The 12060-nt window shown below is 42.1% G+C and overlaps 2 protein-coding genes across 2 annotated transcripts in view; one reads left to right on the plus strand and one right to left on the minus strand.

Annotated features, from left to right (window-relative positions):
• The window catches only part of BLOC1S2 (biogenesis of lysosomal organelles complex 1 subunit 2), a 66946-nt gene that overhangs the window by 11902 nt on the left and 42984 nt on the right, over nucleotides 1-12060 (plus strand). The gene's annotated exons all lie outside the window — the stretch shown is intronic.
• Nucleotides 27-7789, minus strand: LOC116234456 (cytochrome P450 2H2). Its single transcript, XM_090145144.1, has 9 exons — nucleotides 7558-7789; nucleotides 5948-6110; nucleotides 5003-5152; nucleotides 4209-4369; nucleotides 3613-3789; nucleotides 3046-3181; nucleotides 2600-2787; nucleotides 914-1055; nucleotides 27-417 (listed from the first exon to the last, which is right to left on the minus strand). The coding sequence occupies exons 1-9, from the start codon at nucleotides 7732-7734 to the stop codon at nucleotides 236-238; spliced, it is 1476 nt and encodes a 491-aa protein (XP_090001270.1). The 5' UTR covers nucleotides 7735-7789; the 3' UTR covers nucleotides 27-235.

Here is a 12060-nt window from a genome sequence, read left to right on the forward strand (position 1 = left end):
AGGAGAGCCTCTCTCATTCTCTCTCACCTTCCCTATGCAGTCACCTGCTATGATTCTGTTTAGAGCTGGCTATGCTGATTATAAGAGCAGCATGCAATTACTTTTCTTTAAAAGCATACCTTTTCTGTCCCTGAAGAAACTAGCAAATTATCTGTCTCAGTCTCATCAGGATGGGCAATGACGGTCATTCAAGACTGTCATTCTAATTTGAGAGGTGCCAGCTGTCTTCACTTGTCTAACGTGGAATAAATGAGACCTCATAAGATCGGGGAATTTTTGCTGCAGAGGTGACTATGGGAGAAATGTCAACATCCTTGCGATCTACAACAGGCTTCAGAGTAAAGTTCTGCAGGATGGATGTTAAAAATAAGAATATCTCCATCCGGGCCAGACCTTCTCCTGCACAGATGCGTTTTCCTGCAAGGAAAGAATGAGAAAAAAAGGAGATGATGGTAGAATACTTTTGCTTGTAACTTATTTTAACCCCTGTGCCATGAAAATTCCAACTTCTCAGAATGGGCATGCAGCACTGCATCCTTCTGGGGAAGTGAATTGAATTAAACTAAGGTCTCAGCATTCAGAACAGTGTGAGAGTACTGGGTGGGCCAATGCAGTTTGAAAGCTTCTGTTTTTCCTGTTCTATTGCTGTTTTATGGCTAGCTAGGAGGGAGAAGTGGCATGGCTACAAGTCCCACTTCATGCATCTTTTCTTGGAGGATGCATCAGAGGAGCTCTGGCACTTGTTAAGAAAAGGAAGTAAACTGAAAGTGCAGTATATGGGGTAGAGCTGCCCAGAAGTGACCAGTAGATCTCCAGACATCACTGTTCAGACAGTGATGACAGAGCGACTGAAATCTTTGAAGATGTTCTAGGAGAGGATAGTCTGGGTCCTGGCATGGGAAGAGCTCTTTACCTGTAGAAAATGGCATGAAGTAATTACTCTTTCTGAAGGTACCATTTGCATTCAGGAAATGTCCTGGATCAAATTTTTCTGGATTAGGAAATTCCTTGCAGTCTTGCAGGATGGGAGACAGCAAAGGGAATATCATGGTGTCCTGAGTAAGCACAGAGAGAAGAAAGTTAAAGTGGAGACATGCCAAAGTAAAGCCCCGTTGAGCAGTTCCCAGAGCTGAATACATGCAAAGCCCTGCTTTGGTGAATGCTGCTATGTGGTCCTAGTGAGTTTCACTGTTCCACTGTCTGTCAGAATTAATAGTGTTAAAATGTCATGAGAAAAGCTGGTAGAACTGCAAAAATGGTGAGAGGTGCAGACTTGGGGCACATTTAGAAGGCTTAGAGAAACAGTTTTTTCTGAGACCAATGGCATGCATTCATATCTAGAAACTAACTAGCTGCTTTTTTCCATAGTTGCAATTCATTCAGTAATAATTATTTGTATTGCAAGTATAAAGTTGGAAGACTGATACATGAAAAGAAATGTTATTTGCATCTTAGTGTATAATAGCACCTCAGAAGGACTGTTTTGATTCTCTAGAATGATTAGAAGGAATGATTGAGAATAAATTATTGTTTCAGCTTTCTCAGATTCCATCAGTATCACACAGATTGGTAAGAAAGAATCATCACAAAACTTAGCAGAACTCTGGAGCTCTGAACACCTAACTCTGCACATGTAGACGTGTTATGAAAAACCTGATGATGTATAAAACTTCTCAAATTAAATCTTTATTAAATTCACATATAGTAGAATAAAGTTATAAGCACTCTTGGCCTACACAAAGGAGAACAGCTGGAAAGACATTGTTGCTAATAACTGATTCATGCTCATAGACTGGACTGCTCAGGGAGGTGGTGGAGTCACCGACCCTGGAGATATTCATGGAATGTTTAGACGTTGTGTTGAGGGACGCAGTTCAGTGAGAAATATTAGTGATAGGTTCATGATTGGACTGGATGATCTTGTAGGTCTTTTCCAACTTTGGTGATTCTGTGATTCTGTGACTCTATGATCATAGAATCATCGAATGCCTTGGGTTGGAAGGGACCCAAGGATCATCAAGTTCTAACCCCCATGCCACAGGCAGAGCCAGTAAAATCTAGAAATAGTCCTTCTCTACTCCTGTAAAAAGAGAAAACAGCATGTTTTGTCTGACTAGGCAAAGTTTGGCCACATTAAAGCTAGCAGTTTTAAAATAAAGAATGTCTTCCATAAGTATGGCAAAGATGTTCTGTAATGGATTTTAGCAATAAGGTTGCTTAGACAATTTAATCTGGCTTTCAAATAAATGAGAAATTTGATTGTTTACATTTGTGTGAAAAAATTGGAAGCTTGATCTACCTCTTCATACAGAGAATGGAAAAGCTTTTTTTCAAATACAATGGGAGGGATGTAAGAATTAGAATTAAATGTGGAGGTTGATGGTCCTGCCTGTGGCAGGAGGGTTGGAGATTCATGATCCTTGAGGTCCCTTCCAACTCAGGCCATTCTCTGATTCTGTGAAGAATTTCTAGAATCCCCTCCCAAACCAAGTTATTCTGATTCTGTATTGCATTCCAGTGTGTTTGAAACTTAAGTAAAATGTGATTCATTTATCACATCATTGCTTTCAAGAGATGATAGTTCCTCCCAGTAACTAACCTTGGGTATGAAATAGTCTCTGAGCTTGGTGTCCTTGGTCACAGCACGTGGTAGGTTAACTGGAAGGAAATCAATGAATCTCTGGATTTCATGGACCACAGCATCTGTGTATGGCAACTGGCTCCTGTCTGCCATGCAGGGGCTTCGGTCTCGGCCAACCACACGGTCAATCTCCTTGTGAATTTTCTCTGTTTGGGAATAAGTAAATTGAATGGATGTTTCCCAAAGCCTTTCTTCACAGTTGCAGCAAAGCTTGCTTTTCACCCTCCCAAAAGCAGATGAACAAACATACTTGGTACTGATGGCTCTCTCCTGGAAGTAGAGCTCAGACTGATGGACATCTCTGCTATTAGGGACTATTGTCACCAGAGGTAGTGACACAAACTGTCCACTTTGAGCCCATGGCCTATAATATATCTTCAAGTGAATATTCCCTTTCCTCTTACCTTCAATCTCTGGGTATTTCTGGAGAATCAGAAATCCGTATCTCAGTGTGGTGCTGGTTGTCCCTGTTCCCGCAAGGAACAAGTCAAGTGTGGTTCTGGTCAAGGACTCAACAGTGAAATAAGAGTTCCCTTTCTCCTGGAGGAAAATTTGGCAGGATTGTTTGAGTGAGAACGATAAGAAGTTTTTCTACAAAGGACGCCTTGTGCCTATGCCTATGCATGTTTTTAGATTCACCTAATGTCTCTTCAAAAATACACCCTCCCCAGAACATCAGGGATAACAGTTCTTATATGACATTTGAGATCATGTGGGAAGCATATGGAATTACATTGGTGAGGTTGGTTAACAGCTTTCCCAGCTCTGGCTAGTGCTGTGTGCCATTGTTAGCGCTGTGCTTACAAATCTTTCAGAGGAAAACGGAGGGGAGAGAAATGAAGGTGCTATGAAAAGAAATTTCCCTCTGTATTTGCAGAAGCCCAGTGTGCTGCTACAACTGGGAGACGATGTAAGGATTCAAATGGTGGCTTTCCTATCATCCAGAGAGCTCTCACTTACTCTTACATTACCTGTTGCATTTTGTTGATAAAAGCATCAATAAAATCTCGAGGGCAGCTGGGATCGAAAGATTCCTGGTGTGCTCTTACAATTTCAGAAATGAAGTCATCAACTTTATCAATGCTTTTTATTAGTGTTTTGTGAGGCCCAGGCAAATAATCCAGGATGGTTGGGAAGAAATTGTAGAGCTGTGATAATAAAAGGAAGGAAAAGCATATTTTGGTTAAAGTGCTTTCAATGACTTGTTCCCCTAACTCTTACTATGTGAAGGAATAAACTGTTCTGGAAATGTAGGTCTATATTATTCAACTCGATTTTAATGCCTTTTACATCATGGCTTCACTAGACTCAAGGAAAAACGTCATTTAAGGTACTTTTGCAATTTTATCCTTCCTTGGATGTGCAATTGGAAGTACAGGATGTTTAAAAAAAAAAAAAAGAAGAAAAGCAGAATAGGAGTTGGCCATGGAACTGACTTTTTGGCCTTCAAAATTCTTTTCCATGTTTAGGGAAATTCATACCAATGAAGAACGAATAACATGAATAAATGTTCATTTTAAAACCACGATAATACATACATTTATTAATGCAGTGAAACTGCACAAACCTGTGTTCGTATACTGTTCTGGTACTTTTCATTTTCTTCCAGCATCTCTATTAAATCCAGAAATTTCTTGTCCTCATAGTCAAACCGATCCCCAAATACAATAGAACAGATGATGTTGGAAACAGCATGCATTAAAAACACAGTAGGATTGAAAGGTTTCTCTGCAACATAAGAAAAAGTCACACGCTTTCAGTATTTCAGTCATCATCTCCCCCCCTGATACCTACGGGGAAGTTTTGTATCCACTTGATACAGATTTGTGCAGTCCTTTAAGAAGGTAGTGAGAGGCTTAGCCAATTGGTTCTTCTCTACATGTAAATAATTGATATCCTGTCTAAATTGTTTAAGTCCCTGTCCCGGAGATGGAGGTTTTCAGTAGTGCATTACCAATGCAGTGTTATTGACAGAAAAAGAGCAATATTAGGGGGGTATTTTTCTCTCAGATTGGTAGCAGGGATATTTATGTGTGAATCCAGACTGAATTTTCTAGTGCCTCATGGAGAACAGTGGTACTTTGGCATCCTATTGGGTCTATCTGCACTTTTTCCTCCTTGCAGAACATCACACATGAGGGGTGTCTATGGAAAGGAAGCTTAGTGTCCAGAGTATTACCACTCTCAGGGGAGGTTCTTAAAAGAAATAGTAGTTTACATCCTACCAGAAATGCATGTGTAGATTAAAATAGTAGAAACTGAAGCTGTATGCTCAGTTCCTGGGTCAAAGATTTGATGAAGCAGTGGCATTCACTGTCTCGTTGCAGATGTACAAGGTTTCCCAGTAGATACATGTCCTACCATGTGTGTTCCTGATCCTCTCCACCAGAAAACGAGCTTCCTCCTGGATTCGTTCCTCAATGCCCTTCTTCCCCATTCCAAAATCACGCAGGGTGGTGAGGGTAAATCGTCGGATCTGCCTCCAGGTCTCCCCATTGCTGGTAACAATGCCTGTCATAAGAAAGAAAAACAGACTCCATGAGGAAACAGATTTTCACCCCCCGCTAGTCCCCCAGATAGGTGTCTACCACAATTGCTATGTGCCCCAAACCCTGACTTTCCTGCAGTTATGGAGGTGACAGATTGATCAATCTGACCAAGGCACCACTGTTTATTTCCAGAATAAGAGAAATGACTGTGGGCTGTCAATAAAAAGGGACCACTGGCATTAAAGTCAACTTGGCCACAAGCAGATGGCTAAGGCATTCCCAAATGCTCAGTGATGCACCTTCACACATCGTATCATCACTGAATACATTGCAGAAAAAGAATGTACCATGGAATAACCATTTGCCTGGATAAACAGTCTACTGGGAGCTGTTGTGGCGAATGAGCCCAGGGCCTAATATTGAGTATGACCCTTAACTGGGACAGCCTTTATTTGCTTGTCAGTGTTGTATTCTGGAATTTCCAGTTGATGGCACCTGAGCTGTAGGGACGTGGCCAGTATTTTCAGAAATGGAAGAATAACAGTAATATCCTAGAGGCACCTTTTAGCCAGAATTTGAAGGGTGCTGAAAGTAGAAAGGAACTGACTGAAGCCAGCCTAGGACCTTACACAGTTGTCTAGGGCTTCAGCCTGCTGCTAGGTCCAAGGAATGAGTTGGGCTTTTAATACTTTATTCCTAATTTTTATGTGTAAATGTAGTACTTGAAGTCCACCAGTCACTCCTCCACTACCCTCACAGGTGGATTCCTGTGCCAATGACATGGTCAGTTCTGTATGGCAGTGTTACCTGGACGTACCTGTGCCTTTGAAGACTTTCTCAAAAAGTGGCAGATTGCCTCTGCCACTGAAAGCTTCTCCGTTGTCGATTAGGGCTTCTTTCACAACGTCGTAGCCATAGAGCACTACAACTTTTTTGGGTCCTAAATGTATTGTGAAGATAGGGCCATACTTTTTGCTGAACTGTAGGAAGGAAAAACACAAGGAACACCACATCCAAATGTTAATCGTGGAAAAAGAAATTTGCAGCTTCATATGAAGGTTCTTTTCTTTTTTTTTTTTGTTTTTCCTCAGAAAACATTTGCAGATTGTGCACCACAGTGAGAGACAAAAGGTCTCTTCCCTTTTGCATCAATCTCTAGAGCAGTGTAACTTCATCCTGGTGGGAGGCACACCGTCAAACACTGCAGGAGACTGGAGCATGCTTTGGTTCAACAGAACCTCACCTTAGTCAGTGCTAATGGTGTGTGAGATAAGAATGGGAAACACTGACTCAAGCACAATAAACCTACAAGGATTAACTGTGCCAGGCACACACCTCTGAGCATTCCACATGTACTGTGGTTTGAGGAACTGTTTTGCTGTTATTACTTTGCAACATGGGGCAGGTAAACAAAGGCTGAAAAGAAGAAAGAGAAGGAGGTTGTTGGCAATGACACTGGAAAATCTACTATTGCATATTGACCTAGTGAGCAGTGTAGCTGTGTTACTGCCTGGTATCTCATAATTGGGAAAATGCTACACAGCCACGGTGTTTTATATTACTGTTAAAACATGTGCATTTGCTGGGACTGTGTGTCTGCCCAGAACTTCCCAACAGGCCTGCTTTCTCAGTGTGACTGGGAATTGCCCCCACAGGGTCCTCAGGTGGTGAATAAGAGTCCTGCTCAGAGTGTCTGGAAACCAAGTAATTCCTCAGCCCTTTCCCATCCATCTACCACCATCCCATCACAGTACCCTCAGGAACAGGCTCCACAGCCAAACTTACTCCACCTATTCTCTCACAGGCACTACAGCACAGGCTTTTTTTTTTGACAGACGCATGACAGTATACATAGGAGGGAACAGACAACACCATTCACCTTCAAACTCCCTTGTTTGGCCCTTGTACTCACAAATTCCCCTCCCAAGAGATTATACCTACTTGACAAGGAACTGAGGCAAGAAAATAGAGCAAAGTCCTCCATAAATCAGATCTGGGCTCTTTTGCCAGAGCAGTGAAGAGACGGGCACAAAGGGGTTGTGGTGGATATGGTGAAAGCATCAGTACCTTGCCTGGAAATTTACTGCAAATTGCAGCATGGAGTAAGGCCAGTGCAGCCCTCATCATCAGTACTGTTACTTCTATGGTCAGCGTAATACATGAAAAGCAAATGCGTTTCCAGAAGCATTTGTGTTCAAATCTGCCCTGTCCCTGGAGGTGTTCAAGGCCAGATTGGGTGGGTTCCTGGGCAGCCTGTGCTGGTATTAAATGGGGAGGTTGGTGGCCATGCATGTGGCAGGGGAATTGGAGATTCATGATCCTTGAGGTCCCTTCCAACCCAGGCCATTCTGTGATTCTGTGATTCTGACAGCTGGTCAAACAATTAAGATGAGTGGAGACAACACAGGAAAGAAAGAGACATCTTACCTCCTTAAAGCTTTCCATCAAGTCCCATGGGTTCAGCTGAAAAATATTTCCGATTATGGGAATTGGTGTGGGACCAGGAGGCTCCTTCCCTCTTTGTGATGTACTTCTCCATGCAGCAATGAGAAGGCATGAGATGCAGACCAGCAAGAGGACTGTGGGCCATCCCAAGAACTCCATGATGGGCTGAGGAAGGGCTGTCAAGTGTCAGAAGAGTCTGAACTGGGACCTGCAATCCTGAGGATATTTATAAGCTATAGAACAAAAGCATGTGGATTAAAACAGCCACTATCACCTCCCTGTTCCTGCTGAGGCAGCAGATTACATATTAATCTGCTCAAGATTAGAATGAGCAAACTAGGGATGAACTCAATGTTACCTCTGATTTTTTAACACATACATCTTGTGTTCCTTTGAGTAATCATTCATGTGGTACTAATAGTGATCTAATGCTGCCGAATGATCTCAACATGCAGAAATACTAGAACCCATCTGCTGAATGTATGCTTGAACTCTTGCTGTTGTCCTTATGCGTAGGGTGACTTCTGCCAGCTCCTCCAACAGGTGTGTGGAGTGGTGGGAGCTGTGGATGAAATAAGGGCACCTTCACAAGTTTTTTATAGGTATTTCACCTTCACTTCACAAATGGAATAGTAACATTGTTCTAAGGTCAAACATGCAGATTTCCAGGGAAAAAAAACTGCATTTTTCCTGATTTCTTTTATGCAGTCCACAGTGTTCATAGCATTTGCCAGAAGATTTGAAAAGTTATCTACAAAGCACAGAGCCCTGTGGCAGCCTTTGGTCTCTTTCAGTGTGTGATGTTTCAAGAAACTTTCTGAATATCCAGAGAAGATGTGAAGATCCATGAAAGTTAATGGCATTCTGATCAGGGAGTAACAGAAAGAATGGTTTTATTAGTAGCAATTATTTAATAGAACAGAAAAGCATAGTGATCTATTACACTTCCGACTACTTTTCCTCACATATACATAGTAAGTAAACTTGAAACTAGATCCAGTTTCTGAGATTCAAATTCTGAGACAAGACTGTGTGTTTGATGTGCTTTAGAGAGGAAAGAGACATGCATCAGGATTGTGCTGCAGCAGCAGCCCCTGCTCCAACTACTTTTGGGGCAGCCCCTATGTAGAGACACACGAAAGCGAGGGACTGTACTGGAGGCCAATCTGCAAGTTCGCCAGCACGTTTGGAAGGCATTCCTTTGCTTTCTGGCAGGTCAAGCACATAGAAGAGGAAACTGGATATTAAATGGGCCACTACACCACCTAAGAGGCCCAAGAGTACCAAAAAACAAAAACAACCTGTTGTGGTTTAACCCATCAGGCAGCCGAACACCGCACAAATGTTTGCTTCCTTCCCCCGGGTGGCATGAGGGAGGGAACTGGAAAGAATAGGACTTGTGGGCTGAGATCAAAACTATTCACTGAGACAGAAGAGGAAAATGGAAACAGAAGTGCAATGATAACTATATGTACAGGTGCAATGTAATTACTCTCCTCTTGCTGACTAATGTGCAGTAATAATACAACTGCCTGCTGACTGACAGCCATCAGCAATGCAAGGTCTCACTCAAAACTGCACAATGTCAGTGTCTGCCTTACAAGACAAAGACTTTGCCATGACCAGATTTATTAAGATTCCATGAAAATTTCAGTATTCAACAATTTACAAAGCATGCATACTTGTAACATGCTCTGCTGCTAGGACTCAACATAAGATAAAGACCTTGGCATTATTTTTCAGGCGATAGCAGAAATGCCATTTGACCAGCCAGCACAAAAGATTTGGTTAAATATTTGTGTTTGAACTCACAGGACCCAAAACACAACTCAGTTGACTCAGGACCAAGCCAGTGACTTCTGCTGTTCAGTCAATTGGAATGTGTAGCACACTGTTACACCCTGGCTTGATCTTTGAAAATGCAAGGAAGTTAACATAGTATCAGCCTTGCTGTGGCTTGTACAGTGACTCTAGCAGTAAAGCACTGTGTTGTTCCTGTTGATGATCATCTTTGAATAGAGCTTAGCTTTAAATTATAGTCAGCATTAAATGAGAAGAGGCCCTTCCCCGAGCCAGGCAGCAAGTCAGGAATTGGGACCGTAAGTTGACAAGTGTACATGCTTTGCAAACAGTGCATATGTTAAAGAGAAATGTTGATGGACAAGTTCACCAACTGACAATATGAAATCTCAGAAAGGCCCTGTTCAGCTGATTGAAACCAAGCGCACGACACAAATTCTGTCATACAGGAGGCTCAGCGGTTCTACTCCTTTGTGCCACTGAATGTCCCCCATGCTACAACCAAAGATGTCCGGCTCAGACTGTACCTCCTCCATTAAATCTGTTCCAAATTTTCTGTAAGTGATTGTGTTCAGGCCTTGAAGTTTGTCTGCTAGAAGAGGTGCAGAAGGAACTCTTTTCCTCTTTCAGAATTTGCAACAAATCAATGAGTTTAAATTAGAGTCCCAAAAGATTAGAGCTTGAGAAGCCTTCTGATGGAAACTACTTCAGCTTGGCTCAAAGCTGTGCAAGCAGCCATTTTTTTTCTATAGTTAATATAAGATGAATGTATGTGCTTAACTAACATGAGAGGTGGAGATATTGCTATCATGTCTAGGAAGGAAAGCAATGGATACCAAATTTGGTGATAACCATTTGCTGATAGTCAGTGATTTCTGTCTTAATACGCAGAGCCTTTATTAAGGCTAAAATAACCGGAACTTTGAGATGACATCAATAGGGAATTTAAGAAAGCTGTCTCATGCAATGTTATTTAATAGGTCAAACACTAAAAAAGGTGGAAGCCTCCACTCTCTAATGCAGGGCCTTTGTGTTTGTTATCTCAGGTATCTGAGTATGCACTGTCATGGAGAGGTGAAGGCCATATGGCAGTAGGGAGCAGAGGTTCCTGCAACAAACAAGTTATATTTGAAGAAACTAGATAAGTCAAATGCAGACTTCATGGCTAGGTTTTGACAACTTAATCTTCAGATACTTGAATACCCATTCTCAATGTTTACTGCTTAGGATGCTGCTGTATTTCCTACACTGAGGCAAATCCAGATCCAGATCAATCCATGCCAGAGCATTTATTGGTGTATGGGAACTGTTCAATCACAGCCTGAACCTCTGATTGATCACCTGAGGCAAGCACTGAGTCAGGCCTGGGAGCACAGGTGAAATCAATTCAGCTGTGTGACCAGAAGGGTTGGAGCCTGGCTGCACCTCACCTAGACCCCATTTAAGGGCTGACTGCCACTGGGGAAGGGTCTCTTTCTGGAGATTGCTCCCTTGGGAGTTTTCTCTGCCAGCTAGGACATGGGTGAGCTTTTCATTTATTTTTTATTATCTGTTTCCGCGATGGTAATCTTTCTAGTTATACAACCTGTAAAGTATCAGCCTAGCCATGCTGCTCTGCTAATTGTATATTTGTTGATTGTACATTTTATGCTTGGATGGAAATGGTGGTTTTAAGGCAAGTATGTTGTTCTTTTTTTTTGTAAGGAGTTAAACTGTGTTTCTTTCAGATTCTTGACTCTCTTTTGCCTTGCCTTGGATTGCCTGAGGAAGTGTCTACAGCAGTGACTGTGTAGTGCCTTTGCTTTCCTTAAAGCCTCTTTTGTTAGCAGTAGAGTCTACAGTTTTAGTTTTTGCTTCTGCCTCTGTGTTCATTATGCTCAAATGCCCAACTTGGGAGTGTCTCAGTCATGCTGGGATATATCCACCATTTACTGATTTACGTCATATTAATTTATAATGGGGGCTCAGACAAGTGCTGCTGCCCTGCCAGGGGAAACAGCTCAAGTGGCTCTTATTTTTTTTCTTCCTTGAGTGTTTCATAGACAGGAAACTCAGAGACATCTTTAGTGAGCTTGAAACCTGCCGGTTCTGTCCTTCATTAGTGCTTGCCCAACTGACTGACATTTCCATAGATGCTTTCCAGCTCCCTAGAAACTTCTTAAACTTACAGAACATAAGAATGTCTGTGAAATGTATCTGGGAATTAATAGCAACAGGGTAAAGAATGAATTAATCAAGTTTGAAAGCCACTCTTTGTGTTGCTAAGTGACAAGACTTTGTGTCAAGTCTGCCGTGGAAAGTCATGTAGCCCTGCCTCAGTTCTGCAAATAAGTATGCAATTTTCTATGTACTGTCCCACCAGAAGTAAGAGCCTTGGTAACACTGAGTGTGAGCAGGCACAGAAAAAGAACAGTATGGCTGCATGGAGAAATAGACTTTTATTGCCTGTTTTTTTTTTTTTTTAATGTTTTCCAGTTTAGCAGGTGACAGAACATCTGATCCTTAATCTCTCAGGAAGTGCTAATACCACTCTGTGTTCAGTCAGGTGAACTCGGAGGAAATGCAAGCAGCCACTGGTTACAATTGCACTGCTGCTTGTACCAGTGAGCACAGTGAGGCGCAAGGTGAGACTTGCAGGGCACAGCTTTGGTGCTTCTCTGATCTCAGATTCCTGCTCCATATGAT

Source organism: Phasianus colchicus, chromosome 8, assembly GCF_987193195.1.
Source record: "Phasianus colchicus chromosome 8, bPhaCol1.hap1.1, whole genome shotgun sequence".
Lineage (NCBI taxonomy): Eukaryota > Metazoa > Chordata > Aves > Galliformes > Phasianidae > Phasianus > Phasianus colchicus.